Here is a 22,291-nt window from a genome sequence, read left to right as displayed (position 1 = left end):
CAGCTGTAGAACATTTTAAGGATTTGAGGGCCCATGCCAAACTTTTTCAACCTCCTGAGGGGGAAGGGGAACTGTCACACCTTCTTCACAAATGTCTGTGTATTTGTACATAATTTTTTTACCCCATTTTTGTGATATCCAATTGGTAGTTAGTCTTGTTCCATCGCTGCAACTCCCGTACGGACTTGGGAGAGGCTAAGGTCGAGAGCCGTGCATCCTCCGAGACACGTCCCTGCCAAGCCACACTGCTTCTTGACACACTCGCTTAATCCGGAAGCCAGCCGCACCAATTTGACGGAGGAAACACCGTACAACTGGCAACACGAGTCACCGGCCCGCCACAAGGAGTTGCTAGAGCGCGATGGGATAAGGACATCCCGGGCGGCCAAACACTCCTCTAACCCGGACAATGCTGGGCCAATTGTGTGCCGCCTCATGGGTCTCCCAGTCGTGGCCTGCTGCAACACAGCCCGGGATGGAACCCGGATGGATGCAGAGCCTTAGACCTCTGCGCCATTCGGGAGGCCATTGTTTGGCCCATTGTAAGTCTTTAGTTGATGCTGTTAAATTTATGAATGTAATAACAGTGATGAAACTCATAAAAAATGATAGTGGAGTGATGGATAGGCAATAGTCTGTTCTTACCGCCAGTAAGAGACCGCTAACAGACTGCTAGCCGAATGTGCGCACAATGCACTTTTATTTTGCCATGAATCTAGCTTGTGATGCAGTGCTGGTGCTGGTGTCAAAAGCACGGTAGAAATTGGCACAATGCTCCTGGTGATGAAGTAAGAAACTGCCATCGATTCCATTGAAAATACTTGGTCATAGATAGGTCGTTTGTTTAGCAACAAAACCGACAGGTTTGGCTTAGATTGTTGACAACGTGTAAACTTTATTTTGTTTCCAAATGTTTATTGAAAACAAATACATTTGCACAATTAACACTTGTTGTCTCTCAAATACGTTGTTACAGTTGTTGATTAGCTAGCTAGCAAAGTTGAGCCATATAAGCATTTACATTTACATTTACATTTAAGTCATTTAGCAGACGCTCTTATCCAGAGCGACTTACAAATTGGATTGCCATGACATCAGTCAAAACACCTCAAAACAAGACATGGTATCAATAACCAGATAAAACTAGCTGAAACGAGCCACTTACGATTCCCCACATGGCTGTTTCTTGTCATTGTTGCTAGCTTACGATTCAGAATCGTAAACAAAGCATGGCTTCCGTCCCCATCAAGGCATGCGCATCATTTTCGTGACATTGTCAGACAACTCGTGAGGACCATAATTATTATGATAAAGGAAAAGTGATTTTTTTTCCGCTAAATAGAGGCATAGAAAGAAGAAACAGATGTGGTACGGTGTGGAAACAATAACACACGAGTGAAGGAAATGCAGAAATAGATAAATGCCAAAAAAAGTATTTGTGGTTGAAGTTTGATTGAACATTGTTTTACATTCAGAAGAGAACCACTTGAAACCACTTAGAATGTATTTGTTGCCACCCCAGGGTCACTCACTACTTATGAAGTATATTTAGAACAGATAAAATACTGTCATACCGTCAAAAATGAGAAAAATATAACGATATATTTTGGCCATATCATCCAGCCCTACACCATCCTCTCAGTTCCAAGAAAAGGCTTTTCCACTGTGTTAAATTATGTTAGCTAATTGCCAGCTGTTGGAAGCAGGAAACAGCTCAGCAATACTCGACAGCACAGCTTCCCTCCCTTACCTGCCTGCCTAGCAACCTGTTCTGGAAAGATGGTTCTGGTGTGATCAAAGCACTTAGCTGAATGGAGTTAACAAGCACAGTACAGTACGGTCTGATGGGATCCTTGGCAGCTTTGCAGTACACTGGCCCTGCTCACAGGTCCTGCTGTGGTGACAGCTATAGATTTTTTTTTTTCTCTCCTCCAAGATCTTTTTAATGGATTTTGAGAGAGAGGTGGTGGGTTGGATGCTTGGATGGGTTGGTCGACGGGCCCTAGCTACCATGTCCAGTCTAGCAACCACCAATTAGTCAGATTAAACAGAATTGACTTCACCCAGCCCCCCGACAGACAGCCCAGCAGGTTTCTAGACCTCATTGGCCCCTCATCACATGATCCATGTGATTCTCACTCCTCTTAACAATGGGGAATCACGCTGCCACACACTTTAACATCACATAAGCAGCTAGAGCTAGCTACAACACCATCAGGAAGTCCAGTGTTTTCAGGACACCTTTTTAGCATGCATGGGTAATCAATAGATGCAAGGTGTTCGTAGTGGACCTCATCTTGAGATTTCCAGTGTATTTGCGAACCCTGCCATCAGGTATAGATTTTCTTAAGGCTGCAAGTCTATGTGATGTTACAAATACAGCATATCAGCAAGTCTGCGAGGACACTGAAAAGAGTGCTCAAAGTAAATGGAAAAGTGCTTGGCCAAATCCCTTGTGCTTTTCCATATTGGAAAGGTAATATACTGTAGATACGAGCAGAGATTTGATTGCTTTCATTTAACAACATCAAAGCCCAAACTTGAAAGATGTGTAAAGGTAAAAGTGTTTTGTCATGGTTGTGTGTGTGCCAGCCAATTTCCCCCTCACCAGGGTGACCACCTGTCCCGGGTTGTGTGGGACAGTTCCGCATTTTGGCCCTTTGACCCACAACCAAACAATCATGTGTTGCATTTTATCAACAAATTAAAACACTAATTTACAAAGAAAGGTCGATTTGACCCTTGTTTCAGTCAGACTCCCCATTAATTTGATGAGAATTTACTTTCCAACCTGTTTCTTTTGCAGTCATGTTGCGCTTATGACAAGATATACACTCAGTGGCCAGTTTATTAGGTATACCTATCTATTCCCGGGTCAGACCCCCCTTTGCCTCTAGAACAGCCTGAATTCTTTGGGGCATGGAAACATTGCTCAATTTGTATCAAGGGACCTAACGTGTGCCAGGAAAACATTCCCCACACCATTACACCACCACCACCAGCCTGTACCATTGACACCAGGCTGGATGGGTCCATGGATTCATGCAGCTTACGCCAAATCCTGACTCTGCCATCAGCATGACACAACAAGAACTGGGATTCGTCGTACCAGGCAGTGTCAGAGGAAGGCCCTAAAAGACTCCAGTCACCCTAGTCATAGACTGTTCCCTCTGCTACCGCACGGCAAGCGGAACCAGAGTGCCAAGTCTACATCCAAAAGACTTCTTAACAGCTTCTACTTCCAAGCCATAAGACTCCTGAACAGCTAATCAAATGTCTACCCAGACTATTTGCATTGCCCTCCTTTTTTACGCTGCTGCCACTCTCTGTTTATTATCTATGCATAGTCACTTTAACTCTACCTACATGTACATATTACCTCAATTACCTCGACTAACCGGCGCCCCCGCACATTGACTCTTTACCGGTACCACCTGTATATAGCCTCGCTACTGTTATTTTACTGCTGCTGTTCAGTTATTTGTTACTTGAATTTTTCATTTATCTATTTTTTGCGTAACACTTATTTTTCTTAACTGCATTGTTGGTTAAGGGCTTGTAAGTAAGCATTTCACTGTTAGGTCTACACCTATTGTATTCGGTGCATGTAACAAATACAATTTAGATTTTGATTTGATTTATTTTTCCACTCCTCAATTGTCCAGTGTTGGTGATCGGCTGCCCTCTGGAACCACTTATTTTTGTTTTTAGCTGATAGGAGTGGAACCCCGTGTGGTTGTCTGCTGCAAAGGAACGACGCGTTGTGCTTTCCGAGATGCGGTTCTGCATGCAACTGTTGTACTGCTGTTATTTTCCTGTTTGTGACCTGACTTAGCTTGCACAACTCTTGCCATTCTCTCCTTTGACCTCTCTCATCAACAAGCTGTTTTCGCCCACAGGACTGCCGCTGACTGGATGTTTTTTGTTTGTCGCACCATTCTCGGTAAACCTTAGACAGTCGTGCGTGAAAAGCCCAGGAGGCCGGACGTTTCTGAGATACTGGAAACAGCGCGCCTGGCACCGACGATCATTCCACGCTCAGGTCACTCGTTGGGCCATTTCTAATGTTCATTGGAACAGTAACTGAATGCTGCGATGCCCGTCTGCCTGCTTTGTGTAGCAAGCCACAGTCACGTTACTCACTGTCTGTAGGAACAAACCATTTTCATGAACAGTGTGATGTACCTAATAAACTTTATCATAAGGATGTGGTACTGGTGACGTAAAATACTTCTCCAATCGTTGTTGAGATCTGATATTCTGCACAGAGCAAGTAGAGACGTAGGCCAATGTCATATCGTCAGCCAATCACATTTGTCAAATCCTTTCGGGCTAAATTTCAGCTGAACTTGGAGAGGACAGTTACCTACTTACAAAAAGCATGCTTGTAACGAAGAGCTACAAAGGTTAGTAAATAGCTGTTTTAGACTGAAAAATATAAGGTCGTTCAGCTAAACTTGAGGCTCTCCCTGCTCCTTAGTTGCTCATTCAACACTTAATGTTGTTTTTAAACGTCTCCTTTCCTCACTGTTGTACATTCCCAGAGACCAACCAGAAATGTTTCCTTTGCCAAATATTCCCATATTTTCATAAAATCTTTTGTTTCTACATAACCAAATTTTGCGCAAGGCAGTAGAGTAGGCTAATTGTCATTAGATCAGCTTGCTCAGTGCAGCGGGAGAGGGATTTTTGTTTGTATTTTTATTAATGTAGGCTACACTGTCCGGCGAATGTACTGCAAAATCATTCCATTGTCCCGCATTTGGGTATTTTAAATGTGGTCACCCTATCCCTCAGCTGTTAATAAAGTTTAACAGTTTAAAGTTTATATTGTATTCTTGTGGCTTTTCCCACAGTTCTCTCCATTCAACCAGACCGTGTTGGCCTCCTGTTCCTATGACTTCACAGTCAGGTAAGACATTCTAATCATGACTCTGTCATTCTTGTTCAGCTTGTAATGCAAACTGAGCAATAATATCCCACTGTGCATGAACAATGTTTAAAGACAAACGCCACAAACAAGATTTCATTTGTGAAACCTTTACTAAAACCCATTGGAGTCAGTGAAGCGTGATCACTAGATGATACTGTTTCCTGGAAGAAGGGCAATCTCCTTGAATTATTTAAAAGAATTGACCTCCAGGAACACTCGTGTTTGAGAGGTCTGTATAAAGATGTGTAAAATATACATGCAAGCAATGGAAATACCAACCACAATCGTACTATGTTGAGTAGGGTCATAAAATCTGTAATTTCAAGGTAGACAGGTTTATTTTTATTTGGCAATGCGTATTCTCCATCTCAGAGTTTGAATATGTGAGCCTAATTCCCAAACAATGCCGTCAGTCAAGGGTGTGTTGTTTAGTGTCATGCATCCACCAACAGAACCCCCCCCTCACATAATCAGAGCAGCAACAACATGACCCATAAATCACTTTTGTGTACGCTGTCGTCTTTTAGAATCATTCCTTGAGACAGTATTAAAATCGTCCTATGCTATCCTGTACTGAGATCCTATTCTATTCCTCCAGTTTTTTCCTTAGATCTATTTGAATAATGTTAATGATGCCTGTTGAGGTTGATGCAGGAAGTTGGGTTTTAAGGTAATGTGTCTGTATCGGCCCTTTAAGATCTAGGTGTCGCCGGTCCTCCAAAGAGAGGGAAGGTTGTCTTGTAGTGATGGGGGAAAATAATTGATACAGTTACATATCAGGACATTTATTTTTGATGCTACATTGTATTGTTTTGCACTAGTTGGCTGTACCTGCACCAAAACCAGTATATTTCCTTCATAGCTTGTTCTCCATCTTTCTTTCTTTAAAAAAAAATATGGAGCCAATTTGTTTTCAGCACTTTTATTTCCATGACTGATCAAATCTTGTTTTCTCATGGTTCTCTCTCATCTCTCTGCAGCAGACATATGGTGAGCAATATGTTTGGAACATCAAATGGCAACAAAATCACAGTATCGGATCACAATACGTATAGAATCGTGAGAATCACAATACATATCGTATCAGCACCTAAGTATCGTGAGGTCCCTGGCAATTCCCAGCGCTATTGTCTTGTATCTCTACTAGTTCTATTGTCACATACACTGCATAGATGCAGTGAAATGTGTTGTTTTACAGGGTCACCAATCATAGTGTGACACCCCGGAGCAAAGTAGGGTTAAGTGCCTTCCTCAAGGACATTTCGACAGACCATGTCGGCTCAGGTTTTCAAACCAGCAACCTTTCGGTTACTGGCCCAACGCTCTAACTGCTTGGCTACCTGGCGCTGTTTACAGTGTAGTGTGCAATGCAGTGCAGTGTTCAGTGAGCTGGTTGGCTGCTGAGGTTTGGACCAGTGCCAACTTGACTTTTATTGATCTGGCCTGGGGCAAGACTGCCTTGGTTAATTCAGGCAGATTACTGTGGTGGTGTATTTCATTAGAAACTATCGCTGACTACACAGAGACATTTTATGCGACACCAGGCTTCTTCATGCCGCTCCAAGGCCAGCCTTATCTTGTTGTTTGAAGTCTGAAATTGAGTCAATTGCTTTCATGTGAAAAAAATAAACACAATTTTTTAAAATTTGATTCTTGGTGTTGGATAAACACAGTTTTTCTCTGACTCTGTGGGTAACCTGGTCTCTTTGTTGACGACTTGGCTGCATCTGTCTGGCAGAAAGTTATGCCATGTTACGTAAGTACCCTTAGGTAAAACATAAGTAACACACTTGCCACTGATCGGAATGAGTCATTTTTGGGAGGTTTTCTTCGGCATTGCCTTCACTGGATTACTGTCATACTGTTTGCTGAAGGCCTACCTGAACTATCTCTGTTCTAGCTGCTGTTCACTCTTCACTTCCCTTGACTTGGCTTTTTGTTTCCGATGTCACGTGAAAGTCAGTGGCTATGGGAAAGCCCCTCTCTGTATATTTTACAAGCCCTTGTCCCACACTGGTGCCTCTGTGCTCTTATAGGCCTAGACACACAGAGCAGGATCATGAGTCTCACAGAATTTCAGCCTCAAGACTTTTGAGAAGTGTAACTTGGTCAAAAAAAAGGTTGATTTTTACATTCTCCCATCTCAAGAGGTTATTAAAAAAAGTGCCTATTAAGTGCCAAATAAAGTAATAGTAACAGAGTTGACGATTTCTTCTGAAATCAGTCACGAATCCCCTTTTGACAGGGGGAATGGAAGCTTATTGTGTGCAAAGGGAAGTGGCAATTGAATGCAAGCTTCACAAAACAAATGTTTTAAGTTCCCTTAAATTTAATTTAACTTGGCAAGTCAGTTAAGAACATATTCTTATTTACAATGACGGCCTAGGAACAGTGGGTTAACTCCCTTGTTCAGGGGCAGAACGACATCATTTGACCTTGTCAGCTCGGGGATTCCATCCAGCAACCTTTCGGTTACTGGCCCAACGCTCTAACCACAAGGCTACCTGCCTCCCAATTGAGGGACGTAAATGAATCACTAATCACATAAAATAAATAATAATATTCAGAAATTACTTTGTCAAAGCAACAAAAAAACTAAGGCTTTACAATGATGAAACTTGGGGGAGACATTTTTGGATTTAAAATATTCCTAGAAGTAACACATGGTTGGGGGGAATGTCAAAATGCAGAATTTTGGCACTTTTCCAATATTTATTTATATTTATGATTTATATAATTTTCCATATGGTCTATATTAAAAGGCACTTCATTTAATATAACAGTCTTTTAAAATTCAATATTGGCGCACAATTTTTAGTTAAAATATCATAGGCACTGTTTTCATGTAACAACCCAATTATGTTGTGCTGGCCTGTACACGTTTGGGAGAAATTAGCAGTTATCATTCAGATTTATATATGATATTGGTTAGTGAACGGATATTTAACCAGAATTGTCAGTGCAACTCAAGCCCACGTTAGCCTGCAGAGCTAATAGCCTAACTCTATGTACATATGACTGGGTAAACTCATAGGTCAATACTGTTTTTGATGTGGAGCGTGTTTAGCCATGGGGTTGTGTCATATTCCGTGAAGAAACCAGGTAATTATTTCTAGCACTGCACTGCATCGATCACCTATGCTTTAAAGGTAATCAACGGAAATGATTTTCCTTAGATCGTCACGGCACTGCTGAACAAAAGGTTTGTTTTCCTATGTAATGTCCATTCATTACAGGCATGGGACTGGGTAGAGGCGATTGCACCTGTTGTAACATAGACCTCATCCCAGGCCTCTGTTTACTCACTCCAAGTTACGTTTGGGTGTCTTTAGAATTCTACCAGGTCCTGGTGTTTACATGAGATTAGGTGTCCTGTTTGATTCACAGCGCTAGTTGAGGTTGGGTTGCCATGGTGGGCTCTGTTCATTCAGGAGTGTAAACGATGCGCTGACCGCTGCCACCTGTTATTGTAGGGCTAATTAGAGCAGGATATTGCCTCACCTCAATTAGCCGGAACGCTGGCTGGGTATTGTGGGAGGAACGAGAAGGAGAGCCATCTACAGTACCTGAGCTAGAGCGCGTCGCCACTGGGCCTGGATCTGACTGTTTGTTCCCACAGAAACGTACTGAGTGTGAGTTATGGAGATGGATCGTGTTGTCTTTTGAGTCCTACTGACACTACTCTTGAAGTGAATGGGGTGGTACACCTGCTCATCAAACATTTCATTCCAAAATCATGGGCATTAATATGGAGTTGGCCCCCTACCTGCTGCTATAACAGCCTCCACTCTACTGGGAAGGCTTTCCATTAGATGTTGGAACACTGCTGCAGGGACTTGCTTCACTTTAGCCACGAGCATTAGTGAAGTCGGGCACTGATGTTGGGCGATTAGGCCTGGCTCGCAGTCGGCATTCCAATTCATCCCAAAAGTTTTTGATGGGGTTAAGGTAAGGGTTCTGTGCAGGCCAATGAAGTTACTCCACACTGATCTTGACAAACCATTTCTGTATGGATCTCGCTTTGTGCACAGGGACATTGTCATGCTGAAACAGGAAAGTGCCTTCCGCAAACTGTTGCCACAAAGTTGGAAACATAGAATCGTCTAGAATGTCTGGTATACTGTAGTGTTAAGATTTCTCTTCATTGGAATTAAGGGACCTAGCCAAACCCATGAAAAACAGCCCAGGCCATTATTCCTTCTCCACCAAACTTTACAGTTGGCACTGTGCATTCAGGCAGGTAGCTTTCTACTGGCATCCGCCAAACCCAGATTAGTCCGTCTGACTGCCAGATAGTGAAGCAGGATTCATCACTCAAGAGTCCAATGGTGGCAAGCTTTATTCCAATCCAGCCGACGCATGGTATTGTGCATAGTGATCTTAGGCTTGTGTGTGGCTGCTTGGCCATGGAAACCCATTTCATGAACAGTTCATGTGCTGACGTTGCTTCCAGAGGCAGTTTGGAATTCGGTAGTAAGTGTTGCAACTGACAGACGATTTTTACACACTACGCTCTTCAGCACTCGGCGGTCCCGTTCTTTGAGCTTGTGTGGCCTACCACTTTGTCTGAGCCGTTGTTGCTCCTAGACGTTTCCACTTTACAATAATAGCACTTACAGTTGACCGGTGCAGCTCGAGCAGGGCAGAAATTGTACAAACTGACTTGTTGGAATAGTAACATCCTATGACAGTGCCATGTTGAAAGTCACTAAGCTCTTTAGTAATGTTTTCTATGGAGATTGCATGGCTGTGCTCAATTTTATACACCTGTCAGCAACGGGTGTGGCTGAAATAGCTAAATCCACTAATTTGAAGGCATGTCCACATACTTTTGAAAATATAGTGTACATACTGTAGACACTAACAGCCTTGTTCTCTTTGTGGATTTGTTTTATTCTTCTGTTGGACACCAATGTATCATTTAGACTAGAGAACAATCAACACATATTCTATTTTTTGAGGCTAATTTCCGAGTTTTTCATCATCCGCATTGCTTTCGCAAACCTCTTATTTCCTTTTGACTCTAATGGTCTCAGTGGATTTTTTTCTTGAATCCAATCCTACCTGTTAACATCCAATGGGCTCCAGACCCACAATGCAGTTGCAGTATGGGAGAGGCCTATTGCTGATTGGCACTAACAGCTCTCTTTCTATAATAACTCTAAATGACTGACTCCCCTGGCACACATAAATAGGCCCGGAATATTTTCAAAAGAAATCATTTAATTACATTTGCTAAGTGGTTCAGTCTGGCACGCGCTGCGTCAGGGCTTTGAGCCATCGCCGGGCGTCAGAAGGGGAGAAACGGCGTTTCAATTAGTGGGATTGCCTCATGTTCGGCTGCGTCTGCTTCCACAGGCTCTGGGACTACTCCAGGACCGAGCAGCCGCTGCTGGAGACCCTGGAGCACCACTCAGAGTTCGTCTGTGGCCTGGACTTCAATCTGCAAATCCCCAACCAGGTCTGTCTCACTATTGTCTAACTATCATCGCACTGGCCCATGTATTTATCTCAGCCACAGGGCTCAGCCATTGGACCCAACTTCTGTGGGGGAAAAAACGCTTCTAGGGGTTCCGACACAGCGACATAACACAACAGTGGACACTTACCCCTGCAGGCCCAGCACGTTCACTCCATTGCATAGAGTAAATGTATCCTTAGAACAGCACTGTAGTGGACTTTATATCTATCTATCCATCTGCATTACAGTAGCCAGCATCACATTCTCCCTCACAGAGTGTTTGATATCAGTCCAGCTATCAATCTAGCTGAGGAGCCATATAATTGAAAACGTCACTCTCAGTTCTTCTTATTCCTAACCCGTACCTAGCCTCTACTGTTGGGTCTCTCATGGCTGTTTACATTGTTCAGCCTGAGAGAACTGGAAAATTGACTGATAGGATGTAATAAGCTCTATTGTAAAGGCTAGTCATTACTGGGGTTGTCATTTTTCATATGACGCTGATAGCCTTCCTGTATTATTCTCTGGAAAAAAAAAACGTCACGCACAATTTGGCATAAACACGACTGTGGGTATACAGTGTCCATGGAGCCTGTGGATCTACACACACATATACACATCGAACAAACACACCCACATTCCTGGAAACTTTCAAAGTTGACCAGTAAACTACCAGAATGTTGGTATCTTTCAAGGATTTGATGTAATCTATCACACGACATCTAGTGGCCCTTTAGGGTACTTCAGATGATCACAGGTGTCGAATAATATCTAGTCCTCTGTGTGGCTTTATCACCTATTAAATAAGAAAACATTTAAATAATGAGTGACAAAGCTGTAAAACATTATATATATATATATATATATATCACACACACGCTTCCGTTCAAAAGTTTGGGGTCATTTATACATTTCATTGTTTTTGAAAGAAAAGCACACAAAAAATGTCCATTAAAATAACATCAAATTGGATCAGTGTAGACATTGTTAATGTTGTAAATGACTATTGTAGCTGGAAACGGCAGATTTGTTATGGAATATCTACATAGGCGTACAGAGGCCCATTATCAGCGACCATCACTCCTGTGTTCCAATGGCACGTTGTATTAGCTAATCCAATTTTATAATTTTAAAAGGCGAATTGATCATTAGAAAACGTGTTTGCAATTATGTTAGCACAGCTGAGAACTGTTGTCCTGATTAAAGAAGCAATAAAACTGGCCATTAGACTAGTTGAGTATCTGGAGCATTTTGATTACAGGCTCAAAATGGCAAGAAAAATAGCACTTTTTTTTCTGAAACTTGTCAGTCTATTCTTGTCCGGAGAAATGAAGGCTATTCCATGCAAGAAATGGCTTTAGAAGCTTCTGATAGGCTAAGTGACAACATTTGAGTCAATTGGAGGTGTAATTGTGGATGTATTTCAAGGCTTACCTTCAACCTTAGTGCCTCTTTTGCTTGACATCATAGGAGAATCAAAATAAATAAGCCAAGAAATAAGCCAGAAAAAAATTGTAGACCTCCACAAGTCTGGTCCATACTTAGGAGCAATTTCCAAACACCTGAAGGTACCACGTTCATCTGTACAAACAATAGTATGCAAGTATAAACACCATGGGACCATGCAGCCGTCATACCTCTCAAAAAAGAGATGCGTTCTGTCTCCTAGAGATGAACATACTTTGTTGCGAAAAGTGCAAATCAATCCCTAAACAACAGCAAAGGACCTTGTGAAGATGCTGGAGGAAACGGGTACAAAAGTATCTATATCCACAGTAAAATGAGTCCTATCTCGGCATAGCCTGAAAGGCCGATCAGCAAGGAAGAAGCCACTGCTCCAAAACCGCCATAAAAAAGCCACACTACGGTCTGCAATTGCACATGTGGACAAAGATCGTACTTTTTGGAGAATGTCCTCTGGTCTGATGAATCAAAAATAGAACTGTTTGGCCATAATGACCATCGTTATGTTTGGAGGGAAAAGGGGGAGGCTTGCAAGCCGAAGAACACCATCCCAACCGTGAAGCACGGGGGTGGCAGCATCATGTTGTGGGGGTGCTTTGCTGCAGGAGGGACTGGTGCACTTCACAAAATAGATGGCATCATGAGTAGGGAAAATTGTGGATATATTGAAGCAACATCTCAAGACATCAGTCAGGAAGTTAAAGCTTGGTCGCAAATGGGTCTTCCAAATGAACAATGACCCGAAGCATTTTTACACATTTTGTTACGTTACAGCCTTATTCTAAAATGTATTACATTGTTATTTTTCCTCATCAATCTACACACCATAATGACAAAGCAAGTACAGGTGTTTAGAAATGTTTGCAAAAAAACAAAATTGTTAAATTTAAAGTATTCAGACCCTTTACTCAGTACTTTGTTGAAGTACCTTTGGCAGCGATTACAGCATTGAGTCTTCTTGGGTATGACGCTACAAGCTTGGCACACTTGTATTTGGGGAGTTTCTCCCATTCTTCTCTGCAGATCCTCTCAAGCTCTGTCAGGTTGGATGGGGAGTATTGCTGCACAGGTCTGTCCAGAGATGTTTGATCGGACTCTGGCTGGGCCACTCAAGATCATTCAGAGACTTGTCTCGAAGCCACTCCTGCGTTGTCTTGGCTGTGTGCTTAGGGTCGTTGTCCTGTTGGAAGGTGAACCTTCGCACCAGTCTGAGGTCCTGAACGCTCTGGAGCAGGTTTTCATAAAGGATCTCTTTGTACTTTGCTCTGTTCATCTTTCCCTCGATCCTGACTAGTCTCCCAGTCCCTGCCACTGAAAAACATCCCCATAGCATTAGGCTGCCACCACCGTGCTTCACTGTAGGGATGGTGCCAGACGTGACGCTTGGCATTCAGGCCAAGGAGTTCAATTTTGGTTTCATCAGACCAGAGAGTCTTGTTTTTCATGTGTCTTTTACTGAGGAGTGGCTTCCATCTGGCCACTCTACCATAAAGGCCTGATTGTTGGAGTGCTGCAGAGATTGTCGCCCTTCTCCCCTGTAGGTGGGCCTATGCCCTCTAAAGCCCACCCATGGCTGCGCACCTGCCCAGTTATGTGAAATCCACAGATTAGGGCCTAATGAATTTATTTAAATTGACTGATTTCCTTATATGAACTATAACTCTGTAAAATCTTTGAAATTGTTGCATCTTGAGTTTATATTTTTGTCCCGTATATTATTGTAAAAATAAATAAATAATTAACAATCAATTTAGTGAACACCATTGGTGTTCATGAGGCTTTCAGCATGAAATAACCGTAATATTTTGACCATAGTTACGATAGATTACGATAAAAAATGTATACATTTTCTGTTAATTACCAAATTTCCTGAAGATTCCGGTAACTTTAGTAAATGACCATTCAGCTTTGCAACCCTACACACACACACAGGGGGCTGCCTGTGGTGCAGTCTGCGGGGTCTGGACGGTAGTTTCCACAGTCAGGCCTGACGTCAGCACATAGTGATGGATGAAAGACAGCAGGTCAGAACTGTCAGTGAGACATCACAGCCAGGCTGTGACTCAGATAACAGCAATCAACTACTGCACAGTTCACTTCTCCACCTACATCACACACTAATACAGGATACCTCAACTGTGCATATATTAGTAAAGGAATTAGACTAAGACATCCTATATTTGTTCAATGTTTGTGTCAGCATATCCTTTTTGGATTACCTTGAGGATGATCTTGAAGTATTTTTTTTCCCCTTCTTCTGGCAGAAGTACATTTCGTAGAAAAGTAGATGGCATTTAACATTCTCTTTTTAAGCAGTGGGTATGGCATCTCAGTCATCCATTTAGGTCCTGTACTTTACATAATTTCAGTTACCCCCGTAAAGTTGTGTAAATGTAAACATTTTTTAAGGATATGCCTTAACTTGGAACAGCAATCAAAATTACTCAGATACCCCGCTTCTAATTATTATGAATGATGACGTCCCCTGAGCCAAACTCGTCTGGGGGCTGAAAATCTCTTTCTGGCAGATGTTTGCCAGTTGCACAACTACTGCTACCAATGGAAGTCGTGCCTACCCAGCACAGCTACACAAAAGCTTGCTTGGCACTCCAACCAATTTGTTGGGATAAGTGTATTTTTTCAAACATCAATTTTTCCTAATTTATTCTTTCAGGCACAGGTTTGTCTGTTGCCAACCTGCGGGGGTGCAGGAGGGTACGGTTACCTGTGCCAGGAAGCGGGAGCATGCAGTATCGGAGCGGGGGAAAACTCCTACAGCAGTGTTTCTCTCCCGCCCCCCCACCAGTGGAGAGAATAAACCGTAGACTAATGCACACAACCTCCATCTCAACATGCCAAGAAGATACAGCCTTTACACAGCCCACTACCCTCTCCAGTCTCCACATGACTGGAGGTCTCCTACAGTACAGCCCCCAACTGTCTCCCTCTACCAACACACAGCACATCACTGCACACACCCCCATCCCCTTACCCTCACCCCAACTAATGTGCAGAGTGGTCCCCCACCCTCCCACAGACTAATGCTGCATGCAGTCACACGTGTCTGATTGATCCCCTCTCTCCAGGTTGTGCTAGCCTCTGACCAGCTCTATTGTCGTTGTGCTGTGAAGCGCACCACACCACACAGCACAGCAGCCTCCCCTGCATAGACCCTCCAAACTGCAGCAATTACATGTTAACAGCTCCTTACAGAGGAGCGGGAGTTAAGCTGCTTGGATGCCAGGCAGGGGTAATACATCACAGAGGGGAGAATATGACAGATATTCTAACATCCAGATGAAATTCAGGGAGAGACTCAAAGTTTTCCTCCCCTAGAATAGTTTGAAGAAATCCGGTTTTGGAGAAAGTTGAAGTATAGGATTGGACCTCTCCGTTCTCTGCCACCCAGCAGGGACTGGGGACAGGGACACCCCTCAGAGGTCATTCCTCCTCCTCTTCCTCTTTTACCCTCCAGACTGCTGCAGCGCTGGCCTATCTGTGGCTTTCACTTTGTTTTGCAGTAAAGTAATTAATGGAGGCCATTTTTTTTCCTTCAATGGCTGAGTCACGGGCTGGTCTGCTTGGCAGTGAGGCAGATTCTCCTCTGTAGTACTCAAGAATAATGAATTCCCCCCACCCACCAAGGTACGGAGAGGAGAGGAAAGAGCTAAATGAAGTATGGCGCTCTGTTGGAGACATATTTCTTCAGAGCTAAATCATACTGGCAGAATTCTATAGCACCGTGTTTGTTATTTTATGACCCTCCATACTTTATTGTTCATAAAAGCTAAATAAACGTAGCCTTTTATTTAAATATATGTGGACAGATAGGCCAGTATATAATTTGTCGTGTGTGAAGACGTTTGACTGCCGTGCCACGGAGCTTTCCGTCTTTGGAGCTAAAAAGCCCTGAACAATTTGCCATGCAAATAGCATTTTTTTGTCTTTATAAAGACTAAATGAAAGTGGACCGTGTGTAATTGAGTTGATAACCATGACATTCTGTACTTCTGATAGAGTTCAAACTAATAACGAACCCCACTAAGGCTCAAAAACATGTCTCCACATTGTTGAAAAAGCACTTTAACACCTTTTGAGGCGTCAATGCAATGACTGCTTGAAAAGCCAATCTCCACTCAGACACTGTACTCGCAGTATACAGAGTAATATTGAAAATGTCTAAACAGTATGTGCAATTCTGTCTGAACAACAAAAAATGGTGTCCTCACACCTAGACACCATAAAATGTTCACTGCTATTATAGGAACAGCAGACAATTGTGGACCAAAACTACCCTCGACACTCTCCATCCAACTCTGAAATCCCGCCCATTGTATGAATGTGACTGACCATACAACAAGTCACATGCATGTCCTCTGTCTGACTCTAGTCTGAAACCCAACAGACACATTTTCTTATCATGTGAAATCACATGAGGACGTCATCTCCATCACTCGGATCACGTGAAATCTAATTTTGATTCGTGCAATCTGTCTTTGTGTCCACAGGTGGTGGACTGCTCCTGGGATGAGACAGTGAAAATCTACACACCTCTATGCCTGGCTGCCCCTCCGCCTAGCGCACGGTAGAGAGCTCATAATTGCCCTGCCGCAAGGAACAGGAGAGAGGACTTTTAGGATGGCAGTGGGTTTCAATCATGGCCGTGGCGTTTGCCAAAGCTTCACTGCGGCTTTCATAATGATTCTACTAAAAGGGGGGCTGTGGGAACGCGTCATCCTAGCCCGCACACACAACAGAGTCTGAATACAGATAGGGAAGTGGGGATTCCTCCCCGTCTGAGAGAGAGAGAGAGAGTTTTATATGAAGGTTGCTCAACTCAAACACGTGCCAACAAAATGCCTGATGATCTGCTGTTTGTCCTTATTGTTGATAGAATGTATTGTCATATTGGTGTATTTAGTGATAGTGTACTGATTTAGTGAGGGGTTGAAATGCAGTTGATTATTTACTTAATTTCTCTGGGTCCTCGACCAAGGAGGAACAAACCTGGCCATATAACTCGACACACAGGCTTGAACTCTATCCATGATCTTGTCAGATTTTCCATTGCATTAAAATGTTCATTCTACGAATATGAAAGTAAATGTCATGAATCTGACAGAATGTTCTCTGTGCCCTGGTGGGAGAGGTGAGGGGAGAGAGCCCTAATTTAGCCCTCAGCAATCCCAGCTTTATGCTGCTTTATGCATATGAGTTGGGCTGCCAATTGGTGCAGCGTTCTAAGGCACTGCATCTCAGTGCTAGAGGTGTCACTACGGACCCTGGTTCGATTCCAGGCTGTATCACAGCTGGCCGTGATTGGGAGACCAATTGGGTGGCGCACAGCATCCTTGGAGTTTGGCCTTCATTGTAAATAAGAATTTGTTCTTAACTGACTTACCTAGTTAAATAAAAAATAAACGCTGTTGAGGCCTGAACCAAATGTTCTCTGGAGACCATTTTGTGTGTGTGTGTGTGTGTGTGTGTGTGTGTGTGTGTGTGTGTGAGTACATTTTATAATAAAAGTGACTGCACACAGGCGAGCTGACTTGCACCAATCTGAAATAGGCTCCAACCCTCTTGGAATTAGTATTTTACAATCTTCTTTGCTATTGCTTATTTTTTTGCATATAGACTGAATTCATTGTCTTTCACTGGTTTATTATTTTGCCTATAGGCCTACGTTTATTTTAGTGTTTGTTTGTTTTGGTTTCTTTATGCTTGTCTTATTGAGATTTGCTTAGCGCTATGGACTAAATGGCAAACACACTGGATGCATTCTTATCACACATAATTCCTACTGGTCGACATGGGAAAACTTACAAGGGAAATAAATAAACAGAGTGTGCCTTTCTGGGATTTAATCATGAAACATACTAACTTTATGCCTATTTTATTTTAATGATCCTCCATCATTTGGATTTTTCACACTGGAAGCTGAATTGTCGTGGTCAAAATCAATCTACAGAGATTGATACATCAGAGACAGTAATGCATGGTTGAGATAACACTATAGAGAAGGGTTCCCTTCAACTTTATGTCCCTTGAAGAAAATTAACTGGGTCCATGTGCCCTGGTCCCCGTTCATCGTGGCACTACAATTTAGTCTAATTTACGCCGATTTCATGCGTTCGCAGAGCGTTGTAATTGGTCCGAGGACTGCAATATGTAAATAAAACAGACTGGTAAAGTCCTTCGAAGTAAGTAGGCTGGTTCCTACGTCCGTTATTGTGGGTAAAAGGCAACCAACCACAGTTGCGGCAAATGTGTTATTCAACGTGGCAACTTAAACGCTCAAGTGTTGCGCTCATGCAGCTATGTTCTAGAGGTAATATACTGTCGGGTTTACCCAGATGCACTGTAGTTTAGTTCTTTCACAACAGCTCACCTCGCAGTCTCTGTGCTGTATCCAACAGCACCTGACACCAAAGTAAGTAAGCAGGAACCTCACGAACAGAAACGTTGATTTAATTGATGAAAAACGCATATTCAAACATTTGCGTCAACATTCCCAAGCTTTTTTATCTTCAACGTTTTGGGACCAGCCTCTATTTGTTTTACGGACCCCGTTGTATTGAAAGGTCCTGCTTGCAATTGATTTTTTTCTTGACATTAATAACTTGGACATTTACAGCTGTGCTCTCAAGGAGAAAGGCTGTACAGTATACACTTTATTCAAAGGGACTGAGTGCACAATAAGGACTCACCGTTATTTTCCTTGCTCTTGCGTAAAGGGAAATTCAAGGCAACCATGGAAGTTTGTAAAGGTCGTTTTCTTGGTATCTCTGTCGCTGTTGCTCATGGATTTTTCTCGGGATCGTTGAACATTTTGCTAAAATTTCTCATCACGACTTATAACTTCAACTACCTCACTCTCATCCAGTGCCTCACCAGCACATTAGCGGCGGTTACACTTGAGATACTAAGGAGACTGGGAAAAGTAGACATACCCCCGTTCAGCCTTCAACTAGCCAAAGTCTTCGGAAGTGTTTGTATTCTGTCCACATTACAGTCCACTCTGACACTATGGTCTCTCAGAGGACTGAGTCTACCCATGTATGTGGTTTTCAAACGTTGTCTACCGTTGGCCACCCTTGGTATCGGCGTGTGCATTCTGAAGAATGGAACCCCATCAGTGGGGGTCATAACGGCGGTGCTCATCACTACTGGAGGAGCAGCTTTAGCTGGTAAAATTACACGTATTATTATATTATACTTATACATCAAGTTAAGTAGGAACGAAACATTATGATTTATTCTAAATTGCCTATCCATATGGTGCATATTACGCAGTTGAAAGTGGTGAGTGTATGGGCTTCAAATTACTGCATACAAGCGATAATTCATCCTCGAGACAATATTACAAATACGCCAACCGGCCCACTGGGCATAGACGTCATTTCAAGGTTTTGTTGTGATTTAAGTCTGGTTGAGTTCTCAACTAACTTGAGTTCAAGTAAAACACAAGTCACTATGTCATTGGATTTAGATATATATATTTTTTAAATCAAAATTCAATTTCAGTTGATTACTTTTTGCAAATCCAATCCGTTTTCTACGTTGATACAATGTCATCACATATGTATATCGTTTTTTTTTAAATGACGTGGAAACTTGATTCAACCAGTTTTTGCCTACTGGGGATTACAAAAAAAAAAAAAGTGTTAGAAAAGTGATTCGTGTTTTCTTAAAAAGGTGCCATTGTAAAGTATACAGATGCAGAAGTTCTGCATGTTGCTGATACTGTGAGGAAAATGCGCCACCTTGCTCTGTCCCCATTGCGCCATCATATGGATAGGATGTGTTAAAGATGTCTCCACACTACTTTATAATAACTTTCAGAAGAGCCATTACATCCGCACCGCAAATTGGCCAGTGTTACCTAGTGTTGGTTTTTCAGTGTAAAATTTCTAGACTTGATTCAAGAGTTAAATTAAATCTGTGGAGTTGGACTTATCACACCCGTTACTGAGATGGTTATTCCAGTTTAGATGGTTTAGGTAGTCTCTTTGAGCAATCTTCCTTACCTTGGCAGTCATTCTGAATGCAGATTGCAGGTGATTAGAAGTTCAAATTGTTGGATATCCTCAGCCACTGTGGATAGATTCCAATAGGAATTACATATCACTTTGCAAGCGAGCACAAACTTGCCTGATTTGGCCTCCAAACAAAGAGTTTCAGACCACTGCCTTAGGGTAAAACTAGGCTGTCAAAGTAAGGTCTTATGATATATGTAATGTGTTGCCATAAAGAGTTTAATTTCAATGATAACATATTCACACGGGCACTGACTTGATGAAGGCTACAGGACTGAATGCCATGGAATGCAATAACCATGTTTCTGTCACTATCAAACACAGTCATGGATGGTACTGGTAACTCCACAATTCATGGAAAGGCACACTGGGAAATATGCAAATAAGGCTTTATACCCTACAGTGTTAAAGCAACACCCAAAAATGAGTTACTACAACACTACAGGGGTTAATTCTCTAACACTGAGAGTAATAGCATTAGTTCTAAGCATAGTGTTAGTAAAGTGTGGACTCATATAGACTGAAAAGGTGTTATATTTAACACTCAGAGAGCTGATTAAACACTGGATAATTTTTTACAATAAGAAAGTTTTGAGAAAAATAAGTAATCGCATATTTTTTTTTTTGCTGTTCTCTCACCACTGCGGTTCTTATTGTGACACGTGTCTGTGTTAACTCAGGGTCTGGTGACGTGACGGGTGACCCGTTTGGCTACGTGACGGGCGTCCTGGCTGTGATCATCCACGCCTCCTACCTGGTCCTGATCCAGAAGACCAGCATAGACAGTGAATATGGCCCCCTCACTGCCCAGTACTCCATCGCCATCATGGCCTCCCCAGTTCTCTTAATCTGCTCCATCGTCAGCATGGACTCCATCAACATGTGGAGCTACACGGGCTGGAGTAACCCCTTCATCTCTGGCATCTTCTCCATCTGCATCTTCATCGGCTGTGCCATGAACTTTACCACGCTGCAGTGCACCTACATCAACTCGGCTGTCACCACCAGCTTCGTGGGCGTGGTAAAGAGCATCGCCACCATCACAGTGGGCATGGTGGCCTTCAGCGACGTGGAGCCCACCAGGCTGTTTGTGGCCGGCGTGGTGGTCAACACGGTGGGTTCGATCACCTACTGTATCGTCAAGTACTTCGAGACCAGGAGGAAGACCCTTTACCAGGACCTGGAGGAGCAAAGCAAGGACGAAACTCTGCCTGGACAGCCTTACATCGAGAAGAAGCCACCCAACGGAGACCTGGAGCCCCTGCCCAATGGTCACAGAGGGTCTGACGGAGGATCGATCGAAGGATCTATCCCCACACAGGAGCACCTACTCAATGATCAGCGCCTCAGTGACTACCCACCTCAAGACACCAGCAACAGTATGGAGTTTGTAGAACTCCAGAGAGAGGCCTTCCATAGCGAGAACCGGGCCAGCCCGTCTGTGAGTGACAGTTACGTGGGGGTGTGGAGGTCCATCCGTAACCTGAAGTTCTTGAAGAAAGACACCTTAATAGATAATATGGAGGTGCAGAGCCCTTGATGGGGAATCTCTATTTTCAAAGGATGCATGTTTTGTCAGTCCTTTATGTTTCTATTTGTTTGTAAGACTGCTTTGACATTGCACACTGATGAATGTTTTTGAGATGCATTTTTTTTTTTTGCCAAACATGCTCTTATGGAAGCAAAAAATATTTTTAAGAAGATGGAATGTTCATATGAACTGGATAAAAATACTGACTATTCTTAAAAAAAACATTTGTTTAAATGTTTTATATTGATTTTATCAGTCATATTAATAACAGGTGAATAATTGATAGTACATCCGTGTAAGGTTGAAATTGATATGTTATGACATGTTATAAAAAAAATATGAATAATTTATTTGCACGTAATGTTACTGCCTGTCCTGATTCTGTATGGTCCATGAATTGTGATGTTTGGCAAGTGAAGAGCAATAGCAACTGCCATTTGCATGAACAATGCAAAGTCAATTTAAACCATTTTTATGAAACTGTTCCACTGGGAAGTTGGCTTCTTCTTTATGATAAAACCATTAGAGTGAAATGCATGGTAATTGTTTTAGCCATATTGCCTTTCCATTGAGGAATCTTTTTGAATTACCAACAATAGATAGCTGTTGTGATAAGGTTCACTTATTATCAACGCTATATAGGCGTACTGAAAGCGCCTCCCAGGGGCAGATTGTGAGGACATCATTATGGGTAGACCACATCGATCCTTAATGTCAATATTAGATTGGAAAGAGAATTACTTCTGTCTCTACAGAACACATGGCTCATTAGTCAAAGTAAACCACAACAATTCCCGTAGAGAAGATCTGAGCTGTTGAAGAAAACACAGCTATTTCACATCACCCCCAAGGAGGATTCCTGTGTC

The 22,291-nt window shown here is 42.6% G+C and overlaps 2 protein-coding genes across 2 annotated transcripts in view; both read left to right on the top strand.

Moving 5' to 3' along the window:
• pex7 (peroxisomal biogenesis factor 7) overlaps positions 1-17,706 on the top strand; it is a 31,041-nt gene extending 13,335 nt beyond the window's left edge. Inside the window, exons 8-10 of the mRNA XM_064990924.1 lie at positions 4,857-4,912; positions 10,292-10,394; positions 16,367-17,706. Coding sequence (XP_064846996.1) covers positions 4,857-4,912; positions 10,292-10,394; positions 16,367-16,447 — 240 coding nt within the window. The 3' untranslated portion in view covers positions 16,448-17,706. The remainder of the gene's footprint in view (positions 1-4,856; positions 4,913-10,291; positions 10,395-16,366) is intronic.
• Positions 17,707-18,275: 569 nt separating this feature from the next.
• Positions 18,276-21,692, top strand: slc35d3 (solute carrier family 35 member D3). Its single transcript, XM_064990388.1, has 2 exons — positions 18,276-19,045; positions 20,575-21,692. The coding sequence occupies exons 1-2, from the start codon at positions 18,610-18,612 to the stop codon at positions 21,432-21,434; spliced, it is 1,296 nt and encodes a 431-aa protein (XP_064846460.1). The 5' UTR covers positions 18,276-18,609; the 3' UTR covers positions 21,435-21,692.
• The last annotated feature ends 599 nt before the right edge of the window (positions 21,693-22,291 follow it).

The sequence above is a fragment of the Oncorhynchus masou genome, chromosome 16, assembly GCF_036934945.1.
Source record: "Oncorhynchus masou masou isolate Uvic2021 chromosome 16, UVic_Omas_1.1, whole genome shotgun sequence".
NCBI classification, from domain to species: domain Eukaryota; kingdom Metazoa; phylum Chordata; class Actinopteri; order Salmoniformes; family Salmonidae; genus Oncorhynchus; species Oncorhynchus masou.
Note: the sequence above shows the minus strand (reverse complement) of the source record. Positions and strands in the feature narration are given on the sequence as shown.